The sequence below is a fragment of the Thunnus albacares genome, chromosome 21, assembly GCF_914725855.1.
Source record: "Thunnus albacares chromosome 21, fThuAlb1.1, whole genome shotgun sequence".
In the NCBI taxonomy this organism is placed as follows: Eukaryota; Metazoa; Chordata; class Actinopteri; order Scombriformes; family Scombridae; genus Thunnus; species Thunnus albacares.
Window position 1 is genome coordinate 9,129,136 of NC_058126.1, and position 18,642 is coordinate 9,147,777.

The 18,642-nt window shown below is 42.8% G+C and overlaps 1 protein-coding gene across 1 annotated transcript in view; it reads right to left on the reverse strand.

Annotated features, from left to right (window-relative positions):
- The window catches only part of gli3 (GLI family zinc finger 3), a 95,706-nt gene that overhangs the window by 26,530 nt on the left and 50,534 nt on the right, over positions 1-18,642 (reverse strand). The window contains exon 4 of the mRNA XM_044340191.1: positions 17,447-17,552. Coding sequence (XP_044196126.1) covers positions 17,447-17,552 — 106 coding nt within the window. The remainder of the gene's footprint in view (positions 1-17,446; positions 17,553-18,642) is intronic.

Genomic DNA, 18,642 nt, shown 5'->3' on the forward strand with positions numbered 1-18,642 from the left:
TGAGGATGTGGAGAAATCCACATATCAGCCAGACATTAACAGGCTAAGAGATTAGACTGAATTAGCCCCTCCACTTCTCTGCCGCTCCCCGGTGGACTAGTCTACTGTGACAAAAGACCCCAGGAGAAGGAGAGGATGAGCGAAAAGGAGGGAGGGAGAGAAAAAGTGGAGGTTTTTTCAAGAGGGAGGTGAGATGGAGGAAAAGGGTGGGAAAAGCTGGGAGAAAAGGGGAGGAAAGAGTGAGAGACCTGGCCCAGAGTTTGTCTCACAGTGACCTTGAGGAAGGCCAGGGGAGCGGAACAGCCCAATTACGACCTCCGCCCCGTCCCCTGATCCCCTACCGGCCCCGCCGTCCCTCCACTTCACAGCCCCCCTAATGAAAGAGCTCAGGCCAGGGCCAATAATGAGCACCGAGGAGCGGAAACAACACACACTCGAGGACATATGTGTACACAGGCATTCACACACACAAACTTTAGTCTTCAGGAGCCTTTCTGTAATTAGCCCAAAAAGGGGCTCTGGGACCATTTTCAAGGCTTTCACTGCGTCAAGTGTGTGACAACATGTCTCAGTGATGCTGAGGCAGGTGTATGAGAAAAGGCCGAGAGGAATCTCAGAGGAATCCTCGCTGTTAAAAGTGCGCGAAGGTGACAGATTTAGGGATTGTATCTGACACCGAAAACACAATGGTCATGGAATGTTGTTTCTTCCCACCTCCATTCGATTCGTGCATTTCTGCACGTCTCCTGTCAAACAATTCATGAGAAATGTTTTACTTCCTCCACACCGAGCAGGCCATGCTGAGGGCAACTGTACACTTCAAAAACAGGTGTGTGTGTGTGTGTGTGTGTGTATGAGAGAGAGAGAGAGGGAGAGAGAGAGAGAGAAAAAGAGAGAGAGTGTGTGTTTATGATAAGCAAGTCATGTGCCCACACGCCACCATTACATGCCTCATTTGCACCGATCACAACACAGCTGCAGAGTGACGCTCACTTTGATGTCACATGGTTGACCAAGCATCTCACACACACACACGTACACACTCCTGCACAAAGGAGCACACGCAAGTGAAGAGGGAGACTCTCTGTCACTTATGACGACAGAAAACAGAACAGAGGAGACGGAGAAACAGAAACAGAAACATTTAACCATATCCTGCACATGAAATCTATCTCATCGAATGCAACTTACATTTAAAACTCTAGAGGAGGGTTAAAGAGTGCAGTCCACTGCACGATATAAGGGACAAATATTCCTGTGTGCCTGAAATGGCTGCATATGACGTTTCAGACATTTTAGATATAGAAATAAGGACCCAGGAGGAAAGGTAGAAAAATGTAATGACTTTTTTTTCCCTCGTCTGGCCCTCCACATGCCTGTTTGAGGAGAGCCAGACACCCACTCTGGCTGCCATGACACTGATTAACCCTGTCATGCGTTGGCTGCGTCTCCCTACACTGACCCTGGCTAAATGCCTCTGCTTGCCTTGTTTTTCCAATTAACTAAGCGAATAAGAACGGAGTCCTACTGGCAGGCCGGGAGTACTGAGAGAGGAAGAAAGAAAAAAGGGATGGTCAGGGTGGTGGCATGAGAAAGAGGGAGAATTTAGCCCGCTGAAAGGTGAGGGAAACATTTGAAGAGAGAAAGAGAGGGAGAGGAGGAAGGTGCGGAGAGAGGATATGAGGGAGGGCTGCCGAGAAGGTGGGAACAGTTAGGGCACGAACAGTAGTCGGGAGGTGGAAAAGGAGGGAGCGTGTGAAGATATGGACTATGAATTGGGAGGGAAGGGCGGACAGAGAAGAGTTAGGGAACAGGGGGAGTAAAAGGAGGAGGAGAGAAAAAGAGGTCTCAAGGGGCGCAGAGCCAGGTGTGAGGGGATTTGAGGAGGACAGGAGAGAGATGGATGGTTTAGAGGAGTGCGGTGTGTCTGTATGTGTGAGAGAAAGAGCAAGGGAACGGCCGATCCTGGGCGTTCAGCCGCTCTCTGCAGGGCCGTGATCGCCTTAGCATCTGCCAGTATGCATTAATCAACATGACGAAAGGAAGTAATCTGACAACGTGCAGTATGTGTGTGTGTGTGTGCGCGCGCATGAATGTTCGCCCTGTGTGCGAGCGTAGGTGTGCGCCAGAGAAGTAGCGTCTTAGTTACACCTGATTTAAGATTTACATCAAAGCTCTACCGCAGGGTTTTGCAGGCTACTTCTTACCACAGAAAAAAACCTTTTCCCTCCGTTCCTCTACTTTCCCTTCGTAGGTTTATAATTTGTATGAACCCTCAAAAGAAGACATCCTGCAAACAGGGCACAAGGAAAGATTGAGCTCCTGACATATGGAAGCCATTTCCTTTCACGTGGCCAGACTTAAACCAGCCAGCGCCTCTTTAAGACATTGCATGTTTACACGGGGCAGTCTGTGGATTTTTAACTGTCGTCTTATTTCACTGGATGAATATGTACTTGCCAAATGTAAATATGCCCCCATAAGGTTTTGAGGTTTCATGGAGGGGTGTGTGTTCATGTAAACAGGCCTTGAATCTTTGCTTGGAACAAGGTTATATCAACACTAATAAGTTTTTTGGTCAGCGCTGCAGTTGAAACACACAGTTGCGGTGAACGGTTGATGACTTCACCGAAGCACAGAAGGTATCATTGTGGTGCAGCAGTTAGACCTGATGGTAGTGACACAGCGGTCAGCTAAAACAGGAAACTGTGCTTTGCAAAATACTTATAGCTCGGGCATGAAATGGTTGCGCATGAAATAAAATGAAAATTTCTTGATGTGCACTTCACAGAAGTGTTCTGGAAATAGGAGAGTCCAAATCCAATAATCCAAGAACTGTGTAGCTGCTGGAGTCCAGAGAGGAGAGTTAAAATGAAATAAAAAAAAAAGCTGAGTCACAATATGTACCAACTCCAACAGATGTTAGATTAAACCCAGTCCTTATATTTCACAAACAGTACAGCGCATCATATTTAATCTTGATAAATCTTTACAAAATTAATATTGAGACTTTTGAGCAACGGCCATTAAAAGTTACCACAGCAAATTATAATGAAAGTTCAATGGAAACACTTCCAACATATTTATCCTCTTAACTAAATTGGATTTGCAAACCAGCAACAGAAATGAAAATATGGTCTTAATTTTAGAAAAAAAAAAATATCATGGTCTCATTTATTTTATTTATTTATATAACTGATATTTAAATAGTATATATAGGTCAAAAGCACCCTTCACAACCACCTACTTCACCACTATGACACTTGTTGCTATGGATACGATTCAATGCTACAAACATTGCATTTGTGTTGGTTAATTATACGTTCCAAGTTACCTTGACTTGATACAGGTGGTTATTTGCTGTGTTGTGTTTTGGTTTGTTTTACATTGACTGTAAGTGAAAATAATGAGCAGGCAGTTAAATGTATGTAGCCTTGTGTTAGCTAACATAGTATGACTGGACTAAATGTATGCCTACGTGGCACATATTCAGTGGGTTTGAAGAGGTACGGGGGGACCTGCATGACTTGCAGAACAAATCCTTATCAAAGTAAGCGCACATTCAGACCAAAAACAGCACTTAAAATAATTGCATTTTAAAAAAAAAAAAATGCATGGGGCTGTGTTTATGGAAGTGCTTCAGGCACTGGTGAGACAATTAAATATAGTACAGAGAGTCCAATAGATACACCATTATGGTGGCTTAGCAAAACACTGCACATTAGTTTATAATTATTATTATTATAAATATTATGATGAAGGATTTTACTACCCTTGAAATTATCAATGTTTTTTTGGGTTTTTTTGCATTGCAACAATTGCTACATAAACAGTAGAAATACAGTGCTCGATGTGCATTTGCACATATTTGATTGGCTACCAAAGCACTTCACTGAATAACATCACTTTGTATTATGGCAAAAGCCAAGTTACACTTTTTTTTTCTTAATAGGAGTTGACAAAATAATGCTATAGCAGCCAAGTTGCACAATATGTTAATGCAATGTACTGGAGGGATGTTCAACACTTTGAAGATGGTGTTTTCATATATATGAAATATACAGTAAGAAGAGGTAGAATAAAAATACGAGGGTTTAAGTCAAACCCAGGTGTACCAGTGTCTCCTCTTGACAAATTACGCCTGTGGCCACAAGGGGCTGAGTGAGTTGGGAACTGGGGGTTTTTGGAGGGAACGGGAATCAGTCAGGTGTCAGGTCTTCTCCTGACCGAGGCTGACAGCATCACACGCCCATCCCCCCCTTAACCTCACCTCAATCTCACCACCTCATAGAAACCTGTCCCCCCACCCACCCACCCCCCCAATTCACCCACCAACCCCCCAACCTCCTAACCCACCCAGCTACAGCGCAAGGCTGCCACCGCTCTGAAAGCCTAAACCAGAGAGGAGGAAGAGAGGGGCTCCTGACAGCGGAAACAGAAGCACTTTAAAGCTCCAAACCCTTTCACTGAGATCAAAGGGCCACAGGAACAGAGCCAGCTGAGACCCAAGGAGAGAGAAAAGGGAGCCGAGACAAGGGGAGAGAGAGAAGACAGACATAGACTGGAAGACAGACACAAACAGAAGAAGGTGGATATATTGTGGGTGCTTAATGAATAGATGGGAAAGTCTTCATTAGGCTCTGCCACTGAAGCACATTCCGATGACTTCATTTTCCACATTAGTCATGGATATTACAGAGCAGCTTAAATTTAACTCAGTTTTATTTTTAGATCTAATGTACCTTTAGTCAACGCATTGGTTTCTGGATCTGGCTGGTTCAGCAAATAAAGAATTGACATCCCCTCTAAAGTGGATACATTTAAAAATACATCTTTTTCCACACAATTTCTACCCCCGAAACAAAGCTTTTCAAAAACACTCCAAAGCGGACACGTTTGATATGATGCTATCGTGGCACGATGCAGATGGCGAATAAAGATTTCCAAAAATGCTGACATATGATTGTCACGTCATAAATCTTTCAGAGACATGACTGACGTATGTCTGCTTGCCAGGCTATGTTAAGAAACCAACTTTCTTTAGCCTTCGACTCTTTGTTCGATTGTTTTTTTGTTTTTCCCATACAGCTGATCACACAATACAAGTTGTGTCACTGACGGAGTTGATATGATCAAATCACTCGCCTAACAGTGCCAAAATTACCATTAGGTTGGTCCCTTGGCAGGTATGATCAATTGCAGTTCCCTTATACTCAGTAGACAAATCAATCTTAACTAAAGGGCCACCTACTCACTTGTTCCAGGACCATATTAGTTGGTCTTCAACAGCAGCTGGAGTTCGCTCAGTTCACATGACACTCTAGATGTTCAAACTTTCCATTATCCTCAGCACTGTTATGAACTTTCATCCATTCAAATTTGAGCTTAAAAGTTCATTTTTGAGTGTAGATAATACGAAAAGGTCAATTAAATGTAGACAAAACTGACAAATACAGTATCTCAATGACTGCTTCTATACTGTGTGATCATCACTGAGGCATTAATTAACCAATCAGAGAACGATGCAACAGAGCCAAGCTTTACCCATGAGGCCAAACATCGTACAAGTGGCGGTGAAGATGGCTGAAATGCAATGACAAAGGTTGTTTTTTTTTGCCACCGGGGGAAGCAGAAACAAGTTGTGAACATATTATCATCTTTTAAGTTGATATGGCGAAACTATTTACACATCCAGTGGACGAAGAGTAACATCAACATGAATGTTTCTGGTCATGTTAGTCCAGTATTCACTCTCCTTTTAGCTCTGTTTTGGTCTTCAACAACTCTTCAGAAAAATATCTTTCATTGCTAAATGCTCCGCTATGTTCACCAGCTAGTCGCTAACTTTGACTGTTTGGTGCTGGAAACATTCTGAAAACACCTGCGTGTTGTGTGTGGAAACAATGCTAATGGGAGCAGTGAGAATAAGCCAAAACAGTAACGTTATAAAAGCAAAAACAATGAGCTGAAAGATGCTAAAACCATAGAGTCAGATAATAATTCTCAGCGGGTTTCGTTAAGGTTGCATTAACAGAACGGATGTCGCAGAGATCTAATCTCTAATCGTCGTCTGGCTGCGGCCCTCTTATATGAAACGAACATTATGTGATTTTTAGAACTCGATTAGTCAATTTGAGTGACTAAACTGAGGCCAAGAACTTGTACTTTGGCCTCGTCTACGAGCATCGACAGTTATACAGTCCATGTAATCTGAATTTCCTCCTTGCAGATCAGCAGCAGTTTCTGCTTTAAGCTTTTCTCCTGGCTGGGCAGAGCAGACAGCGGGCCTGGCAGGGCATGTGGAGGTTGCCAGGCGTTGGGAGTAACTATGCCCCCCCGGAGCTGCGAGGGCTCTGTGTGACCCCCTGACATCAAAGGGCTGGGTGGGTTCAGGGGGTGGGGAAGGCTTTCTATTCATGGTCACATCAAGCAGGATTCCCTATCTGTGGGATACCTCTGGAGGCGTGCCAGACATTCCCATACACTGCACAGTCAGTTCACAAACACACACACTCGCTGTCCAGTTGAATACCCGAGCACTCTCCTTCAGTCTCTCCGTCTCCTCCCCCTGTGTGTCTCACATTGTCTACATATAAGCAGCAAAGAGAGCACACACTTGTCCTGCCACAGAGATGTACAGTACATCCCTGTAGGCACGTATCACTTCCATGCTACTGGAGTGATAACATATGTTTATCAACAGGAGTCAGTGAGTGTGACAGGCTCAAGTCATAACACACGGGTCCAGGTGTCAGAGGCTGTGGTTATAACCGCTGTGTGTGTGTGTGTGTGTGTGTGTGTGTGAACTCCAGAGGAGTCATGAACCCGTCGAAGGTGTGTCACACATGAAAAAATGTGTCTTGTTTTAGATGAGGGCTCCTCTGCGCTCCTTGCACTTCGACAAAGCCAGAGGATTACGGTTTATCAAAAAAAAGGACAGAATCATATCTTCTCACCACTCGTCGTGCAGGTTCCGAATTACAAGCGAACACAATCGCCGTCTCGAGAAGTTTATGTTCTGCTTTGCCACGCAGCAGGGTTTGTTGTTTTGTTTTTGCAGGCTGTTTCAAAAACCATTTTTCCACACTGCAATTAAATGTAATTTAAGCCATCGAGATAAGAATGTCTACCAAAACGAATCAACAGAGTGTATAGCAAGAAAATGAAAACATGAAAGTGAAATTACACAAAATGAGCCTGCCTTTTTTCCTGTAATTTCAAGGGGGCTGGAATCAGGGAACAAACATGAGACCAAAAAATATTTTCTTGTTGCTTTTTTTTTTCCTCTTTGGTCCTCTCTCATGCTTGATTTTTCCCTTTTGCAAATAGAGCAATGTGCATGGAACATTTCACCTTCATCTCTGCTCGCTGCAAATTACTTGATTGCAGTTTTTTTGTTGTTTTTTTTTTTTTTTTAAACATCAGGAGAGTTAGCACAGGTGGAAGTAGTCCTGCTCTCAGTCAGTGTTTTGAGTTCTTCCTAGCATGCCTCGGGCTAGAGAGGAGACAGGAGAGAACTCCTGGGTGTTGAAGTGTTAAACTTCTGAAAACAGGAAGGAAGCACATCTATCTTTCCTTTTCCTCTCAAGTAGTGTCTCGATGGCCCTGACGCCTTTACACAGAAACTCAGCTGACGCCTGCAGCCAAACAGGGTTCAGGTTCCACACCCCATCGCCTTCGCTACCCGACAAGTCAGGTAATGAGCGTGCGCGTCTGCAGCCCATCTCAGGTGAGGGGAGGTGAGGAGAATGAGTGTGGCCCAGGGCTGCGAGGAGCGGCGTGGATCCGTGAGACGGCTCCGCATGATCCCCCCTCAATTCACCACGTCACACTGGGCTGCTGAAATGAGCAGCCGCACGGATGGGCCTGAGCAAATCACAAACAATACACAGCGCTACAAGACAGCAGAGACACACTGCTGGAGATGGTTAATCCTTCAGACAGAGATCTGAGGTAGAACAACAGAGAAAAAAAAAAAGGGGGGGGGGGGGTCGGGAGGAAAAAGGAGGGGAGGGAGCGAGAGACACAGAGGGAAGGGGAACAGGAGCATCAGGTACAAGACACAAAAATATATGTTTCCTTCTCTGCGCTGAAAATCTCCTTTGCAGAATGAAATCCATCACGTTTTCCTAATACATACTTCTTGTAGAGGAGGGAAGGGAAAGCCGGACAGAAGAAAGGCAAGCGCTGGTGGGAAAGTGAACAGACACAGCCTACTTTATTCTGGCCATTTCATCCATCTTGTTGGACTAATAAAATGTCAAGTGGAGTTCCTTGATATTTAATCATGAAGGGGCTGAGTGCGTGGTGGTGCCAAGCTCAGGCTTGATGAAGCTTTGGGAGGCTTAAAGACAGACTGGTGGAAATTTTGGATATACCCAGAGGAGGATGTTTCACAAACCTGCAATATAAGTGAAAAAAAAAACTGATATGAATGGGAGGAACTCCTAATACGCCTGCTTTGGGAATTTTTTTATTATTATTATTTTGGTTCTAAGGAACAAAAACAAAAAGTTTCCCAGCTTTATTTAAACCATTTAAATAAACTCTAATCCCAAATTTGTTAAAAAAAAAAAAAAAAAAAAAAAAAAAGGTCAAAGAAATAGTGGACATTCATAAGAATAGTGCGGTCATCCTGCAGCTGCGTGCATGACTGCGCATATTTGTGCAGCTCCCGCTGAATGCTCACGGGGGAGAAAAAAACAAAAAAAAAATCTTCACAAGCTGACTCCCTCTCAAAAAAAAAAAAAAAAAAAAGTGAGGTATCATGGGAGACAAAAGCAGTGAAGGGCTTCTTTTTGGCTCATCCCAAACGACATTATGAAACCATTCTTTATCACGCTTTCAGATGTAATGGACGCCACATCTGATAAGGGAGATAACGAAGGGCTGAGAGAAAAGAATCGCTTTATGTGATATGAATTAATTTTCATTGGTGAGGAGAGGGTGTAAAAGGAGTGAAATTTTCTGTGATGTAGGAGATAAACAGAAACAGGGAGAAAAGACATTAAAACTGTCAATGGTCTTTAGCAGAACCTTAACCAGACTAAAGGCATTTTAAAACCAACATGTGGTAATGTTTTAAATTGTTGCATTTAGGTTGCCCGAATCATTTACCGAACGCAGTAAGAGATGGACATGAAAGAGATGGAAGTGAAGGCGAGAGAGGGAGGAAAGGGAGGGACAGAGGGAGGATGGAAAATGAGGAGAGTTGGAGAGGATTTATGATCCTGTTCCCCTGGTCTTGTTACTTGATGTAACTGGCCCCCAGAGTGGGATCGCAGGGTCTGGAGCCCAGAGCCCAGAGATCAGAGTAATGGAAATTCCACATTTCTACACTGCTACAGCATGACGTCTGTAGGGCACAAGGCTGAGTCAAAAATGGTGAAAAGTGACTCTTAATTTCTTCTGTTCCAGCATGACATATTTGAACTAAAAACTGAGAATTGTACAAAAATATTTCCTTCCTAAAAACAGCATTTTCTCTAATTGCAGACAAGGCATTTTAAAGGGATAGTTCAGATTTTTTTAAAAAAAAATAGGGTTGTATGAGACACTGCAGTAGATGGCGGTCTGTACCGTAAAGACAAACCTAAAAAAAATCCATATCCGTTTAAATGTACGCTATATTTACCTTGCCGTCAGACAGCCTTTTCCTTAGGAACTATATTATCTCAACAGTAGTACTTCCATATCCCTACGCATGCTGCACGCTGTATTACGTTGTAGATCAGCTGATTGGGTCAGAAAGTGCTGTTGCGGCACCAGGGGTGTGCCGACTGACATCTACTGCAGGTAATACAGTGACTATGGATAAGTATCTTATACACACCCTCACTTCAAATAATGTGAACTATCCCTTTAACTGACATTTTTAAAAAGGAAGCTACTCTAACTACTATTTGTGATGAGAAACCTTCATAAGAACAGCGGCTGCCTGAGGTGGTGAAGACGATGTGAGGCGGCGGGCTGCCAGCGCTGGGTAATACCTTGACAGTCACTGCTGTTCTATAATAGCTCCCCACCAATGAGAGGAGGGTCCTTTACAAAGCCAATTAAGAACCGGCACGGCTCATAAAAGTGACAGTTTGCCACACCCATCAAATAAGTTATCATCAAAGCCACTAAGAACTGTAGTCTCTTACTTATGTGCTCTTTATTAATGTGGTGTCACTATATTTACAGTTGCTGGAGTGTTGCAGTTCACATTTGTGATCACAGCTGAAACAATTAGTCGATTAAGTCGATCACCAGAAAATTAATCTGCATCTATTTTGATAATTGATTAATTGTTTGATGCCATTTTTTTGAGCTAAAACCAAACATTCTCTGTTTCATATATCATTGTAAAATGACTATTTGAGGTTTTTACTGATGGTTGGATTTTTTAAAAAAGCTATATATGAATAGGATACCTCTGGTTAAATAGTGATGGGAATTTTTCACTATACACTGCTGACATTTTATAGACAAAATGATTAATCTGGTATATAATCATCAAATTAATCTATAGTGAAAATAATATTTAAATGCAGCAGCTTGTAATTACTTAAATGTTTAAATAAAAGCCTTATTCTGCAAATAATACATTATTAAATGCCTTAGATGAAATACACAGTGTGACATGTAAGAGCCTGATAGCAAATAAATCTATTTGAATTGAATTTTGCTTGATTCATACTGTATTTTAAAAGAAATATAAATAAATATAGCAAACACAAATCAAATGTGCTAAGATTGCAACTGACACTCTCAACACTGACAAGAAAATATTGAAAACGTATGTGTGTGTGTGTGTGTGTGTGTGTGTGTGTGTGTGTGTGTGTGTGTGTTTATTTTACACAACACACACACACACACACACACACACACACACACACACACATTAGCGCAGAGCTGTTGGCACCTGCCTGTTATCTCTTCCCCTCAGACCTGGTATTCCATTGTGCTCCATGGGAGAGCTACAAATTGAGATCTCAAACATGAAGAGGGGGCAAATGACTTGTGTATAGAAAATCAAATCCACTAATGTGTTACATGTGCAAATTCACCGGCCTTGTATTGGAGATTAATGTATTCCTCTTTTATCGAAATGTAAGATATTTTCAATGGACCCTAAAATTAAATTCCACCTATTTCAACAGCAGAAATTACAAAGAACAGGAAATATTTGTTGAATAAATAATCAGACAGGATTTGATTTTGTACTGAATAATTTGTAGATTAGAAATACTATGAATTCTTTTCTTTAGTTGAGATTACCATTTGCCTTTAAGACATACTCAGTCAAAAACCATTTAGCAAGGAGCAGAAAAAAAAAAACCCCTCCATAAAAAATGCATGTGATATTTAATAACTAGGGAGAAATACAAATATACACACAGCGGCGGGAGCAGCCTCAGCGTAGGTAATCCTAGCCTGGTAAGTAGAGTTTTGGAACATGTCTTAACAGATCTCCACAGGTAATGACTCAACCCTTAAACCTTTACAGGCCTTGTCAAATATCTGCTGTGCCAAACTCGTTTTTTCTTTTTTCTTTTTTTTTTTTTCTCCCAACCTGCTGGATCCATCACTCTCAAAATACACAGGTGCCTTCAAAATATCACGGTCCTGTGCACAGGCTGAATAAGAAAAAAAAAAAAAAAAAAGACTACACTGCCCATTTAGGGTTCTGAAACTGGTGTATTACAAAAAAAATAGATATACTGTAACTTCAATCTGCCCACATTTCTGCTTAGGCATTTATCTCCTTTTCTCTCTAAATCCTGAAATTGCCTCAGAAAAAAAAAAAAAAAGAGAAAGATACTTTCCCCTCCTTGCACATTTTCACAGAGTGGTGCATAACTTTCTTTCTTCCCTTTTTTTTTTTTCCTCCAGTGAAAATTGAAGAGGCTTTATGTCAAATGCGGCTAAAGCCAGCCTCTCCATATCAAACAACGCAGTGCGAAAATTACTGTGGCGATGATAAGGCTGCCAGATAGAGTGGGAGAGGAGAGCGAGGGGGGAAAAAACTGAAAGGAAGTGACTCTACTCAATTATACTGCAAAATTGGTATGACTGAATATTTTTCATTCAGGTGACTGATAGTATCAGTGAAACTGCAATGCAGATAAATAAAGGAGCCTTCTGTCAAGAATAAACACCATTAATCATGAAGCCAGCTACTGCGTGACCGCCTGTCCCCCCGACTTACTCCATAGAGAAAGTATTAAAGAGGGAGGAGGTGGAGGAGCGGGAGGGGTGAGAGACGGCAGGGGGGGGGAGGGGAGGGGGGGGTGAGGATGGAGGGGTAACCACTGACTGCACCAGAGAGGGGTGACCTATGAAGTCACACAGAACGGGTTTTGGACAGTTAGAGAGGAAGATGAAAAAGTGGCCTTCGTCTTTCCCTGCTGCTTTTCAGTGACAGCAGCCATATCTGGACAGAGATTATCAGATGCAATGTGAAATAATCATTAATTCTTAATGTAATTTATGGCTCCACTTCACATTCTGTTTTAGTCTAGACAATATTCAAATGTGAATATTAATGGCAAATACTCAAACTGGCTATGATTTTTTAGTCATTTTACTAAAAAGAAAATAAAAAATGTTGCTGTCACATCTCAAAAAATATATATAGTTACAAATTCTAACTACTGTGTTTTATTTTTAATGAAATGCAAACAATATTGATAAAAAAATGTGATGACGTATGGCCTGAAACTGATCAAATCAACTATTAAATGAGGCCTTGACGCAGCAAATCACACCATAAACAACTACTGATGAATCAGTACGCTCCACAAACATTTTCCTCTCCTACATAAACTACACTAGGCCCTTTTGTCTTTCCATTGTTTACCAGTACGTGTGTGTGTATGTCTGTGTTTGTGTGTGTGTGTATTGCAATGCTCGGCCTCGTCCCATCTGGAAGGAGGTGTTGAGATAAGACCGTGGTCTTTATGCTAAGCACCACGCCGCTCCTCTATGCCCAGATTGGGCGCTCTGACAACATTTTATGTAAATAACAAAAACAACACGGCACACATCTTTAAAAAAAAAAAAAAAAGAAAAAAAAAACCATCCTCTATCTGCCAAAGGCAGAGGACAGCGAGAGGAAGCGTGTGAGAGTTAATGCAGGGAAACTGTAAGAAATTTGTGAGAATCCTGCCAACAGAAACTAAAATTGGAATGAAGAATTAACTGGCTCATGAGGTATTTTGAGGTTAAAAAGGTGATTCAGTCGGTTTTGGTACCACGTTGCACTCTTTAGATAAAACAACGCTTCTGAAGCAACAGCTCTACACAGCCTTGAAGTCAATTAACTCCTTCCTGGTCGCTATTAACTATCATTTCAAAGCTGGTGCTTATGCAGCAATGACAGAGACATGGTGCAGCTCTCCCCTGGTACTGCCAGAATACCTTCCAGTCAGGCCGGGGCCCGCAGCTGAACAAACACACTCCTGAATGAAATAACCACACAGGCTGGGAACAAGGAAACACACCCGCACAGCTCACACCTGCACTCTACCTCCTCACTGACAGAAAATACAGTCCATGACTTTATTCATGAGTCAAACTGAGACATTCACTTTTCTTTTATACAAAACTTTTTTGGCATCTTTAGATGCCTTAGATTAGCCTTAGATTGTATATTTTTAAATACATCAAAATACCATTAACGCAGTAATGACAAACTGATCATTTTTTGTATTAAGAGGTTATATATATATATATATATATATATATATATATAGTATTTAAGCTTTTTATATGTGTGTTTTGTTGGAATATGAAAAGTAGAGAAGGAATTGTGAGTAATTGTGAGGAATTGTAAGTTTATGTTTTACTTTAGTTTCTATGTAATTTAAATGTTCATTTTGTGGCTTTAAGTAATTTTAGGCATTAATGTATTTTCTAAAACATTTCGTATTGCACATATTGTACAGATATTCCATCATAAACACACAGTCAAACACAGAGAAAGCAAAGATCAGAGATCAGGACATTGTTTTTGCTTTACAACTTTACAAACTCTTTAATTGACTCTGTCATTTTGACTAATTCTTTCCTAAATCCACATACGGTAACTGCGCAAAAGGTTGTGAGTCAATTGCTTATCCCATAAGAATGTTTTGTTGTTTTAGTGGCCCCATTCACAGCACGAGGGCCTGGGACTCCAGAGTAAACTCTGATGCTGATAATTGACTTGTGACGAATACCTCTGTTTGTTCTGAGTGGTCTCCGGGTGACCGTGAGCCGGCGCTGAGCCGCATGAGAGGGCTGTTTTGTTTTGCTGTGTACCGTGGTCAGGCAATAAAGCTGGAATGAAAGGAGCGGTCTCTTCTCTTGGCCCCAACCTCCCCCCAAACTCCTATTAAGCCAGTCCCACACAATGGTGGTGGCAGAGGGGACCAGAGCTCCCACGGAGAGCCTGCTCTTCACCGATCAATGTGTTTATTTAAGTAGGAAGCATCTTCTTTGAAGCAGGAAGGGATAATTCTCTCTTTGGTGAGGCTGGAGGTCAGCTGTTTCCAGAGCAGAGGTACAGTATACAGAAGAAAAAGCACCAACCTCAGTGCCCAAAAAGACAAATCTCTGGTCCTGGTTTAGTGAAGGACATTGAGGTTTTGCTGAAGTTGGAAAGTCATAGAAGCTGAGAAGCTTGTTGTTAGTTGGCATTGGTTTCAGTTCAAACCACTGAAACTCTTGTAAAGTGCTGTTCTTTCATGTGAATATACGAGTTCCTCAGTAAAGCAAGCCTCCACTCCCCCTTCTGACCCTGAGGCTTTAATATTGAATGGCACATTGGTACCTTCCCCACAAGAATTCATAAACTAAACGATTAGCCTCTGTCTGTAATTGCGCTCTCCCTTGCCTAATAGGGGAGGTGAGGTAAAGAGGAAAAAAAAACAAAGGACAGTTAATTTGTGATTTCCTCTGCTCATTTGAAGGCAAATTAAGTGTCAAACAGCTAATACAGAGCATATTTCATTTTATGAGCTTTTAATTTAATTCCACCGCCTCATATCGCTGGAGCCCGTTAGCTGCGCTGTTAACGCCTGCTCCTCGTCTAAAAACGGGGGCCATAAATAAACATGTTTCAATTAGGCCCCTCACAGTAATAGGATATGATTCTGTTCATTTGCCACGTATGGATGGTGGATGTGTCATTGTGGCAGAGAGGAAACAAGCTGCTGGGCTTTTCGTGGTGTTTTTCTCCGGCCACGGATGCCCAGTGGTGGCTGGCTCGTGTGCGTGGCGGGGGAAGCTGGCTGGATTGATGGAACTGCCGCAGGGCCAACCCAACTGTAATTACAGGCCGTAATGAGAGGCTGCATGGGGAAGTACTGCAATAATAGTCCCTGTGTACTTAGGCATATCTTTGAGAGGGCTAATAACGATTAATTCTGCTCACCGAGGAGAACTTGTCTTAAAACAATTCAATATTTCTCCATAAGCCGCCTCCTGTCCTCCATTTCCCTGAAGCGACAGCTATACGTTGACTGCCTCTATTTGCTCGGGCTGGCTACAAGCAACATTACCGAGCAGAATGCATCGCTTTTTAAATCCTCAGAGAGGTTTATTTTTTCGGCTGCAGTCTCCTGGTCGTAAAGTTTAGCCACAGCTAAAACTTGCACAAAGCTGAACCTGGAAGTATAATTAACTCCAATTTGCCATCAGGTGGTTGGACCCAGCTGTAATACCGCAACTGATGAGTGCCTCTACTCACTGAGGAATTCACTGCTGCTTTTTTAATCAAGCAGGCAATATTGCTGCTTCCCTGTGCAAAGACTCAAAAGTAGTTGAGATCATTTCTGCATGAAACCCACGTAAATTCACAGATAGCGAGTATGACAGTGAGTTCGCATACTTGATTTAAATAAGGCTGGCCGCTAAGCAGCTGTCTTATAATAATGACAAATAGTTTCCCTCAGCATAGCGTGTCATATTAAACAGCTCTATGCTTAATGGCTTGGATAAATAGACCATAAGTAGCATAGCAGAGCACGGCCGTGTCTGTGGTGACAGCAAACCAAGCGCACAGATAACTCCTGTCCGGACAGAGTGACTGAAGACACCGGCGCTGCATAACTTCTCCCCCTTAATTCAATTCCCTGTCCCTGTGTAGTCCCTCCACCCCTCCTCACCCCCCCCCCCCCCCCCCACCCCCAAACTGTGCTCCAGATCGTACCAAAGCGCTCCTGACGGATAACAAGCAAGGCTGTTTGTTCAAGCCTATGTTGCCGGCGCATGTTCACCCCATTATCTCCGCATAAGCTAAATGCTAAATTATATTTGCCATTTTGTTTGCAGTGACACAGGGCATCAATCACCTCCCTTTTTTATTTCCTCGCCTCTCTCCCTCCTTTTTTTTTTTTTTTTTTTCCTCTGCTGCAGCCCCCTGAGCAGGAGACGAGGGGTTGAGAGGTGGGGTGGGCCGGAGGTGGGGAGGCGGAGGGTGACATAAAAAATTCATTACGCTTAGTGGCACATCAGCAAGGGAGAGATATGACTCCTGAGGAGGAGAAAGGGGGGAGTTGATAATGATGAAGAATATCAAACATAATGCGGCCCAAGTAGCTGCCCCATCCAATTTGTCCTCGTCGCGCAGTGATTGCTTCCTTCGTGTCTGCTGGTAGAAAACAAGCAGCGCAAGGACGATGAAGCATCTCCTTGTGGTGCTCACTGTTTGGACGCAAAGAATACAAATGATGGAGAGAGTAAAAGAGACAGAAAGGGAGGAAAAAGTGTGACTAAAAAGAGTGAGGGGGGAAAAAAAGAGCACCGTGTGCACGAATGTATGTGAGTGGTGAGCTGAGGGAGGACTTTGAAGTTCTCTGCTGACCTGGTCAGCTCTGCTAGAAGCACTCCAGGGAAATACAAGACAACTGTAATAAGAGTTCCCGTGCTTATAAACACTTACAACTCTTTTATGAGGCATGACGCCATGTTTTTACCTTACTTCGTATTTGCCTGTGCATGGATGTGATTGGATGGGGCGTGATGGTTAGTTGTATACATTTCATGTGTCAGGAGCCCATCTGTGTCTGTCAGAAATGGGTAGATGTCAGCAGAGGCATTGCTTCCTTCTCTTGACAGGGCTTGATCACTGCTCTTGTGAGAATCGCACGCTCCCAGGCTCCCCTCACCCTGCTCTCATTTCCATGTCTCTGACACATGTTCATTTGCGTGTCTCTGACATGCGGATCATGTTGCGCACGTACAGGGCCGTGGCCTTTGATCCTGAAAAGGCAAAGAGAGGAGCCCGGCACCCATGAGGAGGATGCTCCACACCCACAGGCGGAAGGAAGTTCAGGAGCTCGATCCGTATCGCCATTAACGGCAGACTCGTCGTTGATGTGCGTGATGCAGCTGAATCAAACGTGTTCTCAGGTATGATCAGCAGTATTTTGTTTGGTTGCGTGTGTGCACGTGCGTGTGACCGGTTTGAGAGACTTACACGTGAAGAGGGGGCACGGGAGAAGGCTCGTAGATGTAACGTCCCTGGGTATGTCTGTCGTCGATTGGCACAGGAGGATGGAAGGTCGGGAAGAACTGTGGTGCGGCTGTAGAGAATAACAGAAAGAGAAACAGAGAAGAAATATGAGATGTGATCAACTCATGACTGAAATCTTGCTATTTACATTTCGTAGGACCACTGGTTCCTCTATAAAATATTTCATTCGAATTAATTCCCTCCTCAGCTAATCTAAATAGCAGCTAGAATGAAAGGCAGTGGTTGATGGCTATCTTTCAGCAGACCCGCCCAAATGAGACCTCATTAAATGAACTGAACTAAAAGCCACATTGCTCTAAAATGCTCGCTGAGGAAGTCTTTGTAAATGTCTCAAGGCTGATAGAACTAAAAATAAACAGTGATAAATAACCATAAGAAAAGCAGCCAAATGGCATTTTTCTCACTTAAACAAGCATAATGTGGTTTTGTACAAGGGATAACGTTTAAGTACAACCAATGACACATACAAAACGAGAACAAAAAAACAGCATTTTATCATAACTGCCAGAAAGAATTGAGAGGCTTCTTTTCCCCCCTCCAGATAAAACATTAAAACATTTGCATAATATGAGCTTCCAAGCCTTTCTCTATTTTTACCCCTTGAAGCAGAAACTGTTGTGCTGCCACCAGGCTGGATTCGTATATTCATCCAACCTTAAAGGTAGAGTCAGTTATTCTGGAGAAAGACTGTTTTAACTAAATATGTTTATCACTAACTTGCACAAACCTACCCAAACTATTACACCCCTCCCTTTGTGCTCCTTCAGAAGCTCCGCCCCACAAATTAATGGTTGCCCATTGCCAAGGCAACGACCAAAAGAGAAATATGGTGGAATCCAGAGCGATGCGTCAGCTGTAGAGTCACTTCTATTCCTTTCACACTTAATCACGAGCGGAAAAACAATCTCGTCTCATGTGAGCACAACAGTCCATTCAGACTCTTCGCCTCTCTGCGGCCTCCTCGCTTCTCACTCGACCTGCGTTCAGCGTCTCTGTTGTCTGTCAGTTGCAGCTCCTGGAGAGCAGAGAGGACAAACTGCCTTCACCAGACTGACTGACAGCAGAAATTTACTGAACCAAAATAGTTTGCATGTCAGCTCCACGGGGAAGAAATGGACAGTGTTTGTATTTATTGATTC